The 17,813-nt window shown below is 45.7% G+C and overlaps 3 protein-coding genes across 3 annotated transcripts; 1 reads left to right on the forward strand and 2 right to left on the reverse strand.

Annotated features, from left to right (window-relative positions):
- Positions 1-770: 770 nt before the first annotated feature.
- Positions 771-1,687, reverse strand: HD553DRAFT_327263 (uncharacterized protein; the record flags this gene model as incomplete). Its single annotated transcript, XM_046181792.1, has 4 exons — positions 771-829; positions 1,132-1,312; positions 1,416-1,547; positions 1,628-1,687. The coding sequence occupies 4 exons, from the start codon at positions 1,685-1,687 to the stop codon at positions 771-773; spliced, it is 432 nt and encodes a 143-aa protein (XP_046032486.1).
- A 4,546-nt stretch (positions 1,688-6,233) lies between these two features.
- Positions 6,234-10,973, forward strand: HD553DRAFT_327264 (uncharacterized protein; the record flags this gene model as incomplete). The annotated part of the gene is made up of 13 exons (XM_046181793.1): positions 6,234-6,286; positions 6,349-6,461; positions 6,502-6,562; positions 6,707-6,727; positions 6,938-6,962; positions 7,120-7,131; positions 7,380-7,533; positions 7,932-8,113; positions 9,274-9,286; positions 9,421-9,479; positions 9,677-9,760; positions 9,845-10,000; positions 10,779-10,973. 13 exons carry the CDS (start codon positions 6,234-6,236, stop codon positions 10,971-10,973), a joined length of 1,128 nt encoding a protein of 375 aa, XP_046032487.1.
- A 2,622-nt stretch (positions 10,974-13,595) lies between these two features.
- Positions 13,596-16,379, reverse strand: HD553DRAFT_327265 (uncharacterized protein; the record flags this gene model as incomplete). Its single annotated transcript, XM_046181794.1, has 12 exons — positions 13,596-13,751; positions 13,832-13,855; positions 14,274-14,368; positions 14,398-14,523; positions 14,585-14,595; positions 14,661-14,766; positions 14,982-15,029; positions 15,106-15,163; positions 15,348-15,437; positions 15,835-15,897; positions 15,971-16,084; positions 16,212-16,379. The coding sequence occupies 12 exons, from the start codon at positions 16,377-16,379 to the stop codon at positions 13,596-13,598; spliced, it is 1,059 nt and encodes a 352-aa protein (XP_046032488.1).
- Between the last annotated feature and the right edge of the window lie 1,434 nt (positions 16,380-17,813).

The following is a 17,813-nucleotide window of genomic DNA, read 5'->3' on the forward strand; positions in this document are numbered from 1 at the left end:
ACCACCACCTCCAAGCATGCATCCAACCGCCTTCTGGGTTGTCCAGCAAGAACAAGCAAGGCAGATCGATATCGTTGCTGTAAAGCGCAAGAAGTTGACCTCGACTTGACTAGCTGACTAGGACGCCTCGCTGCGAAGCGGACATGATCGCAGGGGGAGATGGGAGGTCTTCCTCGAGACGACGCACCAAGGTACGGCAAGGTAAGCACAGAGTCATCAGGACTTGTCCTGCTAATGCGCATGGAGTCGTTGGTATGAAGACGATGCTGACTTGCATGCAATCAATCGGCTACACTACGAGTACGGAGAGAAAGGCGAAACAGACATCAGCCAGATGAACTGGGCGTGAGAGTGGTATGAAAAAAAGCGCTATCAGCGCTAGCATCGATGCCGATGTGTATGCGGATGGCATGCGCCTCAGTAAAAGACATCGTATGGTGGGTGGACGGATGACTTGGGGTACGAGCGTTCACATGGGTGCGATCGAGATGGAAAATACCGCTCAATCTCAAAAGGCTTCGCCACTCAAGCGCAATTCGCTCCTTTGTGCTCCTTCCCAAAAGCGATGATTGTATTAAAAATGTACATGGCTGCCGCAGACGAAACAATAATGTCGACAGATGAAACGCGGATAGTCAACGTCGCGAAAAGAAGTATCGTGCAGACCATGCAGTGAAAACCAAAATGTTGCCACTCGAATGACCGGCGAGTTTATAACTGGTTCATCCTCGGTATCCCTTTGTGCTCCGACGGCGGTGACCCTCATCCGCTCATGAGAGGCGCCAGTGTCCTTGCTGTTGAGGATCAAAATAGGTCGCCGGGTCATAGCCTGTATGACCGGGATTAGGGGTTATGTACTTGAGTTTTTGGAAGGGTTGACATCACCTGGAGCAGTCTGTCGTCCCTAGCCCCGGGGAACCCCTGCCTAGCCTAAAACCCACGTCTCACGGCTGAATAGCTCTCAGTTCTCCGTCGCGAGCTACCTCTTTTGCTTTGTCATGTAATGGCTTCAACATCAAGAAGACAGTACGGTGCATATATGCAGTCACAGTAAAGGAGGCGAATGGATACGTTCGTGCGATCATATGAGAACGTTACATCATTTGTGCTGCTTGCCGCCCCGCTACTCACTCCCAAATGGGCAAGTGACGTAGAATAGCTCGCCGTCACGCTCATCGACGACGATCGATGGTCGCTCGTAGGACAAGGTACCAGACGTTCCGTCATCAACCAGAGAACACGAATGCAGAGGCAGAAGCAGCACGAAGGTCGAGAGTAGAACGGGATGAGAAGACGAAGCGGAGCCAAAGAGCTGAAAGACGATTGACCGGGATCTTTGAACGCAGGCGAGGTCCAGATCCTTGATGGGTGGAGAATCTGTTCGCTGGTGTCGTCGTACGCTGGAGCATACGCACTTCGGCAAGGTGGAGGATGTTGGTGATAGTGTTCATTCCCCTACGGCTTGAATGGAGGATGGGCGACCGAGGTCCAAGCCGTTCAATATCGCCGTTCTCAAGCCCCTTCATTGTCGCCCAGTAAAGGTACCCCTGCATCTCCAGAACTTCGTGTGCCAGAATCGATCGCCGACCCGTCTTGAGGCCGATTCACGACTTCAAGCTCGACGTACGAGATCCGAAAGGAACGATCCGAAGCGAGACAGAGGAGTCGATAATGTCGAGGGTCTCATGTCGCAATAGTAACCAAACGTAAAGCAGAGCGAAGTATCCGATCAAAGTACAGATCTCGCGCAACCCTTTTCGGAGCGGATCTGAGTTTTGTTTTCCCGTCTCTCAAGGTAGGTGAGTCCTGCCACCGCCTTTCAGGTCGCCTTTCAGGGCATAGCAAGGACTTTTCCGGTTGATGCCAGCGACCTCCTTGAACATTCTCTCAACGGTATCGAAGTTCAGAGCAAGATTTGTTGACCGGGCCAACCGCCTGGGATCCGTCAGAGAGTGCTTTCATCAAGCGACAACCGGTGAATCTCCAGGATCACTTGCAAAGCTTTAATGAACGCTATCCGTTTTCTGAGAAAGGTATGTCTAGGCGAGATGACGCCTGTCGTTGACCGTCTCTAACCTGAGATAGTTCGCTTGCATTCCAGCATCCGCAATGCGTCGACCAAGAATCCCCGTGATCTACCGCTCGGTCGGTCTGGACCACCTCTGCCGGGCGAGAGAAGCGACTATCTCTGCCATTGACGAGAGACCTCTGACTCGCTTGTTTGCCACGACGTGCCGATTTGTATGACACCTTCAGCATCGATATATCTGATGTTTGTCGGGCCAGCGCTTATTGGCGGAGCAGGAAGACCGGCGGGACACGACAAAGGTCCGAGCCGAAAGAACCAGGCAGGCAGGAAAGGGGATGCAGGACGAAGGAGACGAAAGACGGCCCCAATGAAACAGTCGATCGGGAGGTAACAGGAATGCTCACCAAACGGGCTAGACCAAATGATATTCCATCCCGCAACCGCTTCCCAACGGTCCGGTCGAGACCCGCCCGACCCCCTCACAAGAGAGAGGGGATTCGATACCTTTTTCCGCCTGCCTCCTGCATAATCGACCCCGACCAAGGTGCTTCGGGGGTGGCCGGACTGCAGCTGTCCCAAGGGCGGGCGGGATGTTGTACCAAGCCGGTTTGCGAGGAGAATAGAGATGCTATTGGTGTCGCTTGCTGATGTTTGAGGGGGAGATCCGGGCGTATGTTTCAGAGAGAAAGGACCGAGTAAATGTCTGGTGAAGAAGACCGCACAAATCGGAATTGGTTAGCGACACTGCTTCTCGGCTAGGGAATGCCACCTCATAACCGACAACGAGATCTCGCCATTGCCATCAACAATCAACCAAGACCGGTCGGATCAGGACCACTTTCCTCCGGATGACAATAGTCTCGAGATTTTTCAGCATCGAAAGACGTTCTTGACCCCGATGAGGCGTCTCTCCGTTCGAGCTTGATTCTGGCGGGTTTGAACGAGATGATTGGGCGTGGGGTACTGTTAGTCTTCGGGGTCGAGGTCTCCTATTATTTTTCGGCTCGCAAGACACGAACTTGGTCTTCCTCCCTCGAGCTTTTCCAAATGTGAAAGCACCCAGAAGGCTGAGGGATGATGGAAGATACAGTGTTGCAGCTCCATCGTATCGTTCTTGCAGAGCGTGCAGAGAGAACGAAAGGGATATCGATATCGCCTCGAGATCCGGCCTGATCCCTCTGCGGTGACCGCGGTGACTGATATTTTACGCGTCGCCGTGTTCTACTTTTCGCATAGAGACTGTTACGCGAATGAACACAGCCTTCCGTCGTGTCGGTTGTGAACACCGCGGGTCCTGCCAAACGTATCATTCTTGCATCTGCACGAATGGATGAGTGATTTGCTGATCATATATATCTAGTTGAGGTAAGCTCTAAGTCGCTTTGATAGTCACCCTAATGGGTTTTGGTAGTTGAAGAGAATCTAGCTCTAGTCTGACGCCAAGGTGGAGTAACTGGTTGCATGAGGGTCATGTCAACAGGATTGTGAGGTTGGACGGGATGTGGAAATGTCCAGTATCGATCAGGATATGCAGTTGAAAAGCCACAGACATATTGAAGGGAGATGTAATGATCCCAGACAGATTGCAATCATGGCAATTAGCAAGTGTTCTCTGTGTGATATTGAGTTGATCACTGTTTCACAGTTCGCATGGAACTAGATTGTACAAGAGGGGATTGGGCTCAGTTCTGGTCTGTCTTAGAGCTCGTCTGGTAAGGCCCTCTTGCAGCCAGAGTTGCAAGATTGGGACTGTGGACACAACTTATGATTGTAGTTACAAGTGGTCATTAAGAATAGAAGGAACAATGCAAGGAGTGTTGAAATATAATGCAAGACAGCATCAAATGTACCTAGGTTCAAAGATAATAATGGCAGGTCCAGTTCCTATCAAACTTTTCTGCATTGTATGATCAAGACCAAATTGATTGAAATGAGGAACAGTGAGAGAACAACAGGGAGTCACTGTACTGTATGATCTCATCTGATCTATGTTTTCTGAACAACAGATGTGTAGGTAGACAATAGATCTCAACATTCTTTTTTCTGTCAGAATCTCACAATACATGCATGCACACCTCCTACATGGACCACACATCAGTGCAGAACGCTACTAGTGTCTGGTCATTGATGCACCACCAGAACAGCAAACTCAGGGCCATTGCAACTGTCCTGATGGTATATTTGTGAGCAAAGCCTGAATAGTATAGTATTGCACATGACTAGAAGGTAGTGGCAAGGTACTGAATGCGGTAACAGGCATGAGACAATGTTTATGTGTTCAAGCTGAACTCCCCTCCAACCCAACAAGACTGAGAAAGTCTTGCGATGCAATCACCCATATAGTGCTGCATGGAGGAAAGGCTACCTGTGGCTGATATGAACAACTTCAAAAGAGTACTGTTGCAGTACCATGTCGTCTGTTAATGGTAGATTTACAGCTGTGACATTTGGATGGTACAGGTTTCACATTCTAACTGACTGTTGTATTCCTAATCCCCAAAGACATACATAGGCAGCAAGGGAAAGGGAATCAGGATATCTTGACAATTTATCTACCTCTTTACGCTTTGCTGATCTTACTACCAGCTCACCGCCCAGCTTTCCCTTGTGTTTTTGCTGGACAGCAGAGCCACTCTTTGACACAAAAACCTCAAACAAAATATACCAACATATACCAATACATTCAAGGCTCAGCCATCCTTATATCCGCCTGATCTTCTTTGGAGTAGAAGAGTGAAGTGAAGCAATTGCTTATGCAGTGACTAGCTAGATTACCGCTGAAGGACCAAGATCTGCTTCAACACAAACCCGTTCATCACAGATTGATAGATACAAGAGTGTAAAAGATCAGGGCAACAACTTGTACTTTCTACATAGTTTCACATTCCGCACTTTGTACCTTGTACATTGTACATTCCGTACTTTGTACATTGCACATTGTACTTTGTGCTTTGTACATTGTACAATGTACAATCACCTCTTCACTTTGTACTCTTAGTTCACTAATGAGTACAAATAGGAGGCAGGAGGAAGGGGATCAGGGTACAACACTCTACCTCTTTACTCTTCACTCATCTTACTACCTAGTCACAAGACCCTACCTTAGTGTCACCCTGCACAACAAAGTCACTTACAACAACCTTGGCCAATCCCTTCAAGGCTTAGCTACCCTTGTTGCTTCTTCCACTGGGTGTTAGAGAGAGTAAGATAATTAATTATCTGTTCAAGAAGAAGGGTCGAGACAACTGTAAGAACCAGATAAATTAGTTGTTGAGAAACCTAACTTTCCCTTGAAAGAAAGCTTGATCCATCACAAAGTGCATTGGTGTGAACACATTGTGTATCTGGCCTGTAGCAATCCCAGTCAAGAGATGTATGCCTCTCAGATTGAAGATCGCCGTGCAAACACACTGGTCCTGGTCTCTTCTCTGTGGAAAACCAACTAACACTCTGTGTTACCTAATAACAAGCTGCTTCTATGTCCAACTTCATGCACTCTGATATATCCAGTTATCATCAACTGCCAAAGGGAAAAGTCTCAAGATCAGATGGAGTTGATACCAACTGAATGTGATATAATGGGAATGGTATGTGCTAAACAGTCAAGAGGATCAGTTGCAATACTTCACCCCTCAAGGATTGCTTGCAGAGAACCAACGGTGCTCGTTTCATACCTTGTCCATTGGAAGTAGGCCGGTGACAATCATCTTATCTGCATACAAAAACATTTTCAACAACTTGATTTGGATATGATCTCTTGTACCTGTAAAGATGTGGCTGTGATCAGACATTTGTAACCACAAATCACATATTGCAATTGCTGTCACAGTATTGCGACTAGCAGTCACAATTTGCGTCTGAGTCATACTTTTGGACTCAGTCACATTCCTGCAACTACTCTGGTCACAGATCTTGTACCCACACCACTAGACAGTTCATGTATATAGAGGAGTCCCCAAAAGGAAATGGGTCATCCCTTTTCTCTTCTAAGCGGACTCAGACCTCTTATCACTAGATTCATTCCGATTACCTTTACCTTCCACTTCATCCCTTTCACCCTTTCCGTTTTCACCTTCAACTCTTCAATATCAACAAGGACCAGCTACCCTTGTTGCATGACTATAAACTCAGTTGTGAGATTCGCTCTTCTCCCACATAAGAGTCAGCTCACTTCACAGTACTAATGCATTCTCATACATACAACATGGATCTTTGTGCAACAAGTCAGTCACAACACTTGTCAAGTACATTGATCAAGTAAGCACCCTGATTTATCGATCTGTTACGTCACGACATTGACTACCAGTGCTTGCTTACAGTATCAATACAGATACTTTGTCATTACCCATTCCAATTCCGCCTATGGAACGTGACATTTATGCATCCAAACCAGTCATCCACACCTCGAAGGGTTCATCAGTTGACTTGAATAGTAAGACTGCAGTGACACCATTTTGTTGTGATCTCTGCAGCAACTAAGGTCCTCATTGTGTTGTCTTCTTTTCAGCTTGTTCCCAGTTACAATGCAGACCTGTACATCTGGAGGGACGATGTCGCATGACCAAACAAGCAACTGACTAAACAAGCAATTGCACAAGTCATAGAAAAGTAATGCACAGGTGACAGAAAGACATTTGTGACATCACAGACGAGTGTTTTGTATTTGTTGCCTTTTAGGGTATTACTGGCCGCTTCTGGGTCAGTCGCTTGCTTCTTCTCATCCTTCTCCTGGTGCATTGTGTTTAGTTTGCTGCTTGTGAGAACTCCTCCCAGGAGAAATAATTGGCTGGCCAGCCACATATCGGTGGCTTGCTGGCTTGGTTGACTGCCCCGACCTCTCTTCTCAGTGACAAATACGGGTACAGATCCTCACAGAACATAAAGACAACCCTGTCTGCTTTCAAGCAGCATAGATGACGAGTGTATCTTTCCTGTGAGCCAAACAACTGCTTGGATGAAAGCTATCAATTCAACCTAGATCCTTTATGTTATGAATTCAACCTGAACTGACGGTGTAGCTGATTTCTTTGGTGGCACTGGGTTTCGTTATTTGTTTTGTGATTGATTGACCATGATCTGGTTGCTTGCAGAGAAGGAAAGTGGTACATGAAAGGTGTAAGGGGAAGAGATAAATCTGGCTTTCACCTATACCATTTCAAGGTCCATCTAGCTTTTGCTGTTTCCATTTGCCCTATGCACGGTCGCAAGATCATCCATGTTTCTCTTATTGGCAGTTTCTTGTTGTAGCCTGCTGGCTTTCTATTATTAGTATAGTCCTGCTTCTTGCATATAGTAAAGGATCAGGGGCACAGCTTGTCCTTCCTACATATTTCCACTTTATGTACTTTAGATCTCCCCGCAGGAAGGGCTCACGGAAGAAAGACTCAATCAGCTTGTTTTCTTTGAAAAGTACCAGTCTCAATGGAGCACACCAGACCGTTCCAGGTCGACTTTGATCAAGGTCCTGTTGAAGAAATCAACTGAGAAAGACGAGAAGGAAATTGGTGAGTTTCCCGGCAATGGAATTCAAATCCTGGTCCACAATGGATGGCCTCCAGGCCTCGGATGATATCGGCGTGGTGGCGCTTCCCCCAGGCGTTGGGGAAGCGCTTGTAACTGGACCTGTACCCAAAGGCGGAAGGTACCCTATGAGCAGCAAGTCTTGTCGCAGCACGTCTCGTCGGGGTGGGCTCCCGACCCCCTGACAATAGGTCCTGTTGCCGTCTCTTTTTTGGCTGTGGGGCACATTACATGTTGCACATTGTGTTTGAAATTCTATACCTTGCACTCGCCTTGTACATTCTACTTTGTGCTCTGTACCTTGTAATATGTACTTTGTGCTTTGTTTAGCTTTGTATAGTGTACAATTGTTTACCCCTTGTCTGCTCATGAGTATCCACAGGGGATCAGGCTACAACACTCTACCTCTTCACTTTGCAATCAGCTTACTGTCCTAATCCCAAAAACACTGAGTCACAAGATCCTACCTTTTCCCTGCACAACAGAGTCATCTTCACGCAAAGGTGCAACTGTGACTGCACCTTCTGGCAACAATCACAGGTTTGCAACTACAGTCATGCAGGTGTGAGCAAAGTCATACGCTTGGAATTAGATTTGTGCAACCTCAGGCATATCGTTCATTGCAACCATAGTCAGATCTTGGATCTACAGTCGCATGTTCTGGTACATCCTTTTCATTTAGATTGTGCATAGACATATAGGAGTAATCAAAGGAGGAATAGGTCTCCCCTTTTTTGTGCAGGAGGACTCAAACTTCTTATCATGAGAATCTTTCTTGTTATCCTGACCCTGCACTTTATCCCTTTAACCACTCCTCTTTCCACCTGTTCTTCATCAGCATCAATAATGATCAGCTACCCTCATTGTATAACAAGTCAAAAAAAATACAAAATCACCAGATAGGACCATGTTGACGCTAAATGCAACATATCCAGTCATCAGTCAATAGAGAGATTTGCTCCCCTTTACATATTGTGAAAAGTGGTATGACTGTTTGCTAAAGGAGGAGTATGAAGACAACTGCAAGAGCCGGATCAATCAGTTCTGAGAAACCCAGTTTCCCCCTTTCAACCTGAAGAATACTTGCTTCGGCATTTTGTAGGTGCATCCATTACCTGTTTGTCCTCATCTACATATCTATCGGAACACCCGGCCTCTTCACAATTCCAAACCAGACCCTCTTGCCTTTGTGAACAGATTTGGATATTATGGCGGTAGCAAAGGCTCTTTTGTCTTGTCTGCACATATCAGGTGTGCATTACACGTGGTCCTGAGTTCAACAAAGGCAGTTTCAAGAAATTGCCTGGTCTTGCTCATGTCACAAACTTGATGTTCCACCTGTTCTCAAGTCCAATATAAGTGACTGGCAAGCTAGCTTCTCAGCAAGGGTAGTTGGTTTATCTTGCATGTGCCTGTAGGCTCGACCTTGAGTAAGACACGGCTGAGCTTGTCTACAAACTTCATGTAATAATCTCCCTCAGGCATATCAGTTGCAAACAGTCCTTCCTGCATGTCTGCTTGATACAGTGAGACAGAGCTAAAGTTGGATTCAGGATTGAGGCTCCCTGATAGATTGGAGGTATAGGCTGACCTCTGCTGGAAATGGACTGGCTACTTCAGTCCTGGTAGATTTGACACCCTCTGGCTTAAGCCAGTGCTTCTGGCATGTCTTTCTTGTCCAAAGAGATAGATAACCTTCATCTGATGCACCTGTGGATACCCAGGATGGAACTTTGGGTAAAACCTCTCATTTGAATTGAATAGTGGTGATTTCTGCCTTCTTGGCTATGGTTCTTCTCTTTGATTGATTCATGAGTGGTTTCCTGCTCCTGATCATGCGGTTTAGTGACTTCAGGTCTTATGTTATCTAGACAGTCTTCTGTATGCGATCACTGTTCACCCCAAGCTTCCTGCTCAGTCAGGCCCTAAGGTACGCTGAGAATCAAGGCTTTATGTGGTAATCCTGGTAGGAACTGTTTTTAGTTCGGCCACAGCAATGGTTTCTGAAAGTTGTAGTAAGGCAGACAGGCTGTTTTCAGCTGTATCTTTCCCATGAGATAAGCACAGTTACAACATTGCAAGCCATTTGAAGCCTGTCTCGGATTGTAACTATACTATTTTACCAAGCTATCCACAGCACTTACCCACCCTGCAATGACGCCTTGCTACTGGGAACGTTGTGTTGCATGGCAAGGAGACAAAGATTATCCTGTAAGTGTCTTTCTATAATCAGTATGCAACCAAAAAACTTGACTCGTGCTGATGCCATTCATAGCATATCATGATGATTGCTAGACACAGTCCGGTAGACATCAATGGTCTTCATCATTATTGACCACGATGGACATGACAGAAGCATACTCAAGGCAACACCCAATAGTCCACTGGTTGAATCAAATCAAGGCAAAGGTTCTGGTACTGGAGGAGTCTCTTGGTACTGGTGACATCCGAGTAAAATTCGTTTGCGGCACTCATTTGAAGTCATTTCAGCACTACCAGTATAACTATGATTGCCCAACACCGAGAGGCGGAGGGGCGGGATGATCCCACTGCTAGTAATACTGCCACTGATACAAATCAAAACCGTAACACTATTATATTCCTGGATCTGTGTGCCTCGCCCCCAGACGTCAGTACAGCCATTTGTATATGAGCCAAACCACGCTGGTTGCTGACGCCTGGATCGAACTGAACTGATCATAGACCTCAACGTCCCAATCATAAACATGGACAAGGACAACATCAAATTTCCCTCTCAACGCCTTGCTACAGATCAATAGGGTGAACTCTCTCTCCTAGAACATATCACCACTCAGGGCAGCGACATCAAAACACTCCTTATCACAGTTGAGCAATTCAACACTCAACTTGCTGCTCTTCAGACGTCCACCAAGAAGCAATAGAAGCAACACAGGGACAACCACAACGAGATGAAGCTGTCCTTGCGAGGAGAATCAGCTGATTTGAGATGAGAACAAGCAGCTCAGAGAGGAACTCAAAGACTTGAAGACTCAACTTCTGTAGGCCATCGCCCAGAAACACGATGACACCACCACTCACATCAACAAAATCAGCAAGGATACCAACACCCGCCTTGACAAAGCAGCTTAGGAGTCAAAAGCCGGGCTCAACAAAGCTGCCAAGGAGTCCAAAGTTGGGGCTCAACAAGACCACTTGCAGTATCCCCTCCTGCCCTGACAACCTCCTGAAGATGGTGAGGCCCATGCAGGACTTCCTCTCCGTCAGCGAGAGCAAACAAGTGAACTGGATCATCGGTCTTGTCATCCGCAAGAAGGGTGGTGATGCATGGGTGCCTTTGTTAGACGTGAATGACAACATGATGATGGGCGACATCACAAGCGTGTCTGTTTTGGATGATGTGTCGTCAATCTTGACCACAATAAGCTGTGACTACATGTACTGACGGAAGCGTCCAACTACAGAGGCAGCGGTGCCCGACCTGGAGAAGTACACCGAGCGCGTTGGGTTTCCCAATATAAATGAAGTGGATGCAGAGCCATGGAGTCTGCCATCACAATAGCATATATAGCGGGCCAGTTTGGCCTCAATTTAATATCCTCACAACAAGACAACACCAGCACTGGGAACACATCATTACTATTGCCTAGGTACACCAAGTAACCAACCTTGGTGGATCTGGTTATCATTTCTTTGCAACAAATCAGGCAATCTGATGGCCTTTGAAGTTTGCAATCAGAATCGCGAGCCTGTGACTACAGTGACATAGATGCCTTGATGGTCACACATCTGCAGCTCCGATCAAATATATACAAATCAGGATGCATGGCTGTGACATGAGTCTTGTACATGCAACTGAAGTGACATGTTCTGGCAGGCACTGCATCAAAAGCAGAGGCAGGTCATATCTTTTCTCTCTTATGAAGGAATTCAAGAAGAAGACCTCTGATCACCAGATTTGATCACATTACCTATTTACCTATTGACCCCCACCCTTTTGATACTAACAAAGACTGACAGCCCTTGTTGGCTATCTACAAGAAATCTGACATATTGCGCCATCTCTTGGGGTTACTGGTGAACTGTACAATAAACGCTTTGTGAGCGATTTACTAGGCGCGCCCTCTGTCCAAGCGCAGACATATACCTATTGGGCGTTGGTGAACCAGGTCTCACATTTGGTGTTGCTCTTAGAGGTTAGTTCCGATCTTCAAGTCCGGTAGCGAAACTGCTGACATGGACCCTGATGTGCGCAAATGTACTAATCTCCAATAACAACAAACAACAAGGACCTTTCCGTCAAGTCCATGGACCTGGTGCGATTGCGCTGAGAGATGGATGGCAGCAGTGCCAACCTTGATTGGTCCAAGCAAAAGTACATGTGTGGGAAGGTCTTGTTGCTAAGCCAGACCTTTGTTCTAAGTTGATGCCAGAGTTTCAATCAGTTTTGTTGTGTATCATGGGAAGTGATTCAGTCGAGTGTGGAAGGACTGACATTTCCTTTGCATGCATCCTGACTGAATGCCGTTGATGTGTATAACAACGTAGTATACCAAGGAACAGCTGTAAAGGCAGGTCCGTAGTGAGGAGAATCATAAAATCATCAAATAGGGCAGTGTCAATAAATTTGCAACATACCCAATTGATTGTATGATATGGGCTTTTCTCATGCACGAGTCAGTTTACTCCACACATCTCAAAAACACCTCTAGGCCAGTGGGGACATAGCTGTAGGTAAGGCCTACAGAGACGAAACACCAATATTTACAAGTGAATCATTGTACTTGTGCTATGTTGATCAACCAAATTCAATTGGGCACACTGCTTATAGGATATCTTCCGCTAGTATTCTGCTCAGTCCATTGCCAGGGCTGATCTCCTCCTGTCATAATGTATGACTTCTGACAACAGCATGCTTCACTGCCGTGAAGTGGTAACTGCATTTTCCAGAATTGGTAAACTGTTGTCCAGGATCCCCCCCAATCACTACTTTCCACTTTTTTTCCGATATGAAATGGAATCGGTCCTGCTCATACCAGGTCAGGAAGTACATGAGAAAACATAAAACGGGGTCAAAGTTTGTACAAAAATGCATGGATGCTGCTCTTTGACAGGGGAAATGATTTGTCACGGTCGCTCGATAGGTTTGGATCGTAAGAATAGGCGTGCATGTAAGCGACTAGTGGCATATATTTGCAGTTGAAGATGTACCATGGTGACTCGCCTGGATCTCCTGCTAGCCCCTACCTCAATCAGAGACAGTTCCCCTGACAAAATGCCTCTGTAATTATGGGTCAGGCGTTATGAATCAGGAGTCATGAGTCAGAATGTAAGCAGAAAAGAGCAGGGAGCAAGCTGGAAATGAAGCAAATCATCATCCCCTAAATCACTGTCGCTATCGTTCAAATCTTGAGTTAGAATCTTCAGACAGCAAGCACTGCAAAAGGTCATAACAAGGCTTTGCTGCTGCAACACAACTATTGCATCACCACATCGAGCTTGAACCCAAGGCGTAACATGTTGTTTAGACCTGATACCATTATTGTTTCATACATGGCTTGAATTGCATAGTCTAGATCACTCTCAACTGCTACTTGGACCTGTAGGATCATTCATCACCTGTTGGTGGATTAGAACCTCCTTGCGATACATCAAGATGATGTCAAACAGGCCAAGTAGGACTGTATATTGAGATCTTAACTTGTTCTACTTGTTCTCCAGCTTAGAGACAGGATATCTTACGATTGTCAAGCTTCACCAGGTATATATAGGGTCAAACCCCTGAGGTATATATGAGCCTCAAAGGCCCAGATCGTGTCTGTGTTAGATGGTAAAAACAAGAACGGCAATACTGCAACAATTTCATCACTATTCAATGACAATGCAATCTCCAACATCCAATGTTACATCTCAACATACTGACCACCTATCTACACTACTTTACTCTGTATACATCTCTTAGCAATGGTGTTCATGCCTGAAAAGCATGATTACTCATATGTTTTGCAACCTCTGACTGACTCTTGCAACATCTTTCATGACTGGGTTCGCGTGGGAGAAAGCAAGACTATTGATGAGTTGAAGTTTCAAGCTCAGCAACAACCTTCTTCAAAATTGGATTGGCGCAAGAGAAAACCTGCATTGATGTTCCGATCAAGTTGCCAAATTGAAAGCACTTTATAACCGGGTTAGCAGTAAGGACCATGTTCTTCTGAGAGCTACACTGTACAACCCTACCAACATCGCAAAGCATGGTGACGTCCACGGCTTCTCCAGGTTGTTTTCACTCACGAGGACACTCACGAGGTCACTGGCACTGCTACCACACTGTATAACCCAACTAACATCTCAATAGCAACCTCGTATGCTTCCCCAAGTTAGTGTCATGAGGACACCGGCACTACTACAGTCCCCCATTTGGAGATAGAACTGTTCAGGCAATTTCTTGCAATTCTCTTGCTGATGACACGATTCTAGCTTGCACAGGTTCTGTATCAGCATTATTGATGCCCTCTTCTAGGTCAACATCCAAATTATCCTTATTCATCTGTCAACTGCACAAAATTGTTCCCCATCAATTTGCATACAAATAGCACAATTCTAGCTCACAAACAATTTGCTGACCCACTGATTGTTTGCACATTTCTAGCTCATACACAATTGGCAGACCCATTCTTTGTTCCCCCAATGACTTAGCTATTTGCATGATTCAAGAGCACTGACCAATTGCAAAATTCCAGCTCACATACAATTTATACACCCATTCTCTGCTCCTCCAGATTGCTGTGAACCCTTGCTTCACTGCAAACCCTGTTTGGCTGCCAATCCGATCCACCACAACTATTGGTCAATTGCAGATTACAGCTCACACTCAATTTGCATGCCCACCCTTAGTCCTTCAAATCGCTGTGATCCCCTCGCACGATTTGCATGCAGACCACAGATCCATTCTTTACTGCCTCTAGATGCTGTGACGCCCTGGGGAATTGCCAAACCTGTTACATACTCAGATTGTACCAGAAAGTCTGGCTCATTGCATTGTCCTAGCACACACACAAGCTGCATGCCTATTTTGTCTTCACAGACAGTGTCACAGACCACTGGCTGGTTGCAAAACTTGCTGTGTACTCACATTGCCAAGACCCCTTGTTTGGTTGCCCAACTCTCGCTCACAGACACTTTGTATACTTGGTTCGTGCTTTGCCAGATTGCTGGATGGCCCTGGCTGATGTTTGAGACTTGTTACGCATTCAAGTTGTCACAATATTGTGACTGACTGCCCAATTCAGCCCCACACAATGTATGTACCCATCAAGCACTCAGCAACAGCCACGTGGCCGATGACACAATTCTGACTCCCACAAAACTGTCAGAAATCCTGGGAAACAGCATAACTTGATATACACTCAGGTTGTCTCATAACCAATTGGCTAATTACACATGTCTAGCTTACAAACAGTTTCTGCACTTGTTCTTTGATTACCCACAGTGTTAGAAACCCCTGGCAAACAGCACACGTAGTTGATAATTACCCAGGTTGTCAAAATCACTTGGCTTGATAAACAATTCTAGCTCACACACACACACAACTTGGATACCTGTTCTCATATCCTCCAGACAGCTAGCACCCCCTGGCTGATTGTAAAACCTATCAATCACTCAGATTATCCCAACTTCCTGATTGATTGTGTATTTTCAGCTCTCACACAAGTTGTTCACTGGCTGATAGCACAATTCTAGCTAACACACAATTTGCACACCTATTCTTTGTTTTCCCAGATCGGTCCACCGGATTATCACCATAGCCCCGCATACACACCCATTCTGTGCCCATACAGATCACTGTGATTCCCAGGTTTGCAAACAGGAAGCAAGATGGAAGCGAAGGCACTGGACATTCTAGCAGATGCTAGAAGGATTGGATTTGAAATAAATGACCGAACTTGTTTGACCACCAAATCACCAAAGTTGTTTGACTATCCAACAGCGATATTGTTTGACTTTGCCACCGTTTGCCCCTTCCCAGGAAATTATATATAGCAGGCCATTTGGGTCCGAATTTCTCTTCTAACCCCTAACCCTAACCCTAGTGATAAGAGGTCTGATTCCTCAAGGTTGTTGTTATGGTGACACGGCACGCTGATGCACAATTCACACAAACGTTTTGTGATTATACAGGTTGCTGTCAAATTGTGGCTGGCTGCAAGACTTGATAAGAAGCTCGCTTATCTTTATCCATCTGTCAACTGCACAACACTATTCCCCATCAATTACACAATTCTAGCCAACACAGCGGACCCACTTACTGTTTGCACAATCCCAGCTAAAACACAATTGGGATACCCATTCTTTGCTTGCCAGTGACTTAGCTGGTTGCACAATTCTAGCGCACAGAGCTGATCCCCTGATTGATTGCACAATTCCAGCTCACATACAACTCACACACCCATTCTCTGCCATCAGGTTACTGTAATTCCCTCGCTTGATTTGCACCCAAGTTACAGACCCTTTCTTTGCTGCCTTAGAATGCTGTGACGCCCTGGCTGATTGCCAGACCTGTTGCACACTCAGATTGTCATAGGAAACTCAGCTCATTGCATTGTCCTATCTCACACACAGCTCAGCCAAACTGCTGTAAGGCCCTGGCTAATCTTCAAGACTTGTTATGCATGTGTACTCTCACTTCAACTTGACACATTGACCCAGAGGTCTGTATACCAATTCTATGCTTGGGCCTCTTGTCAAAACCCCCTGACCAGCTCAGAGACCTGTTAGGCATCAAGTTCGTCACCTTCCATTGGTTGGTGGTCATTTCTAGCTCAAACAGCTCAAACAAGATTTGCAAACCCATTTTTGCTTTCCTAAGTTGCTGTAATCCCTTTGTTAATCGCAAAACCTGTTGCTCATTCACGTTTGTAAGACCATTCAGTTGTACTGCTCAATACTGGCTCATTAAGAATTGGTATAGCCATTCTGTACTTACTCATATTACTCATAGTGTTACAAACCTCTGACTGAGTTCAAAACTTGCTAGGCACACACATTGTTAGATCCACCTGCACTGTACTAGCTCACACACGACCAGCACACTGTGTTGAGTTGCTCTAATTCCATGGCTGCAGAACCTGTTTTCCCACACAGTCTGTCAACCTATTCTGTGCTTTCCCAGTATGCTGTAAATACCGGCCTGCATACAAAATTTCTTAGGCACTGGAGTTGTAAGCTTCTGGCTGATCTCACACAATTCTAGCTTACACACAACTTGTGAAACCATTCTATGTTTTTGCAAATTGCTGTAATGCCCAACTGACTCCAAAGCTTGTTAGTCACTTAAATTAAGATGGTCACATAGCAGACCACACAGTTCTGACTTACACACAATATGCAATGGTTATGTACTTAGATTAAGACAATCACCTGGCTGATTACAAATTACAGCTCACAAACGATTCATAGACCCATTCTGTTATTGCTTCCCATAGAAATCACTATATAAGGGCGCCTTGCGCTGTCGTCTAGTCACGTGACATCTGTGTCTTTTCACCCAGTCTGCAAAGCCATTTGGTGCTTGCTCAGATGTCTGTGACCCCACAACTGGTTAAATCATTACAACCGCTTGACTGGTTGCACAATTCTAGCCCACACATATTTTGTATACCTGTTACCATTTGACTGATTGCAGATTTTAACGAAACCCTGACAGACTCATATGATCTGATTACTCCCAGTGTTACAAACCCCTGGCTGAGTGTAAAAAACCTGTTAGGCTTTCAGATTGTCATGAACATCTGGCTGACTGCACAATTTCAGCTCACATAGCAGTCTACATGCCCATTCTTTGCTATCTCAGGATGTTGTCATCACCTCACACAATCTGCTTAGTAAAACACTTCGGAGTTGGGTTGCCAATGAACAGAGAACTCTCAAAGAACAGTACCTATCTTTTGTTCCCCTCATATTGTTGCAAACCCCTGGTTTACTGCACAAGTCTGGTTGAGACACAACTAGTACATCGGTGCTATGCTCTTTCAAGTTGCTATAACCCTTGGGAACCGCAAAAGTGATCATATCTTTAAATTGTCACACTCCTTGGCTCATCACACATTTCTCTAACTTACACACAATCTCTACATGACTGCTGGCCAATTATACAATTCTAACTCATACATAATTGGTATACCCATTCTGTGTCTTCCCAAATTGCTGTTACCGCACAACTAGTCAGACTCTCGCACCCCCCTGGTTGATTGCACAATTACAACTTGCGAACCCATTCTCCCATGTT

The sequence above is a fragment of the Filobasidium floriforme genome (genome assembly GCF_021052385.1).
Source record: "Filobasidium floriforme strain CBS 6241 chromosome Unknown HD553scaffold_32, whole genome shotgun sequence".
NCBI lineage: Eukaryota > Fungi > Basidiomycota > Tremellomycetes > Filobasidiales > Filobasidiaceae > Filobasidium > Filobasidium floriforme.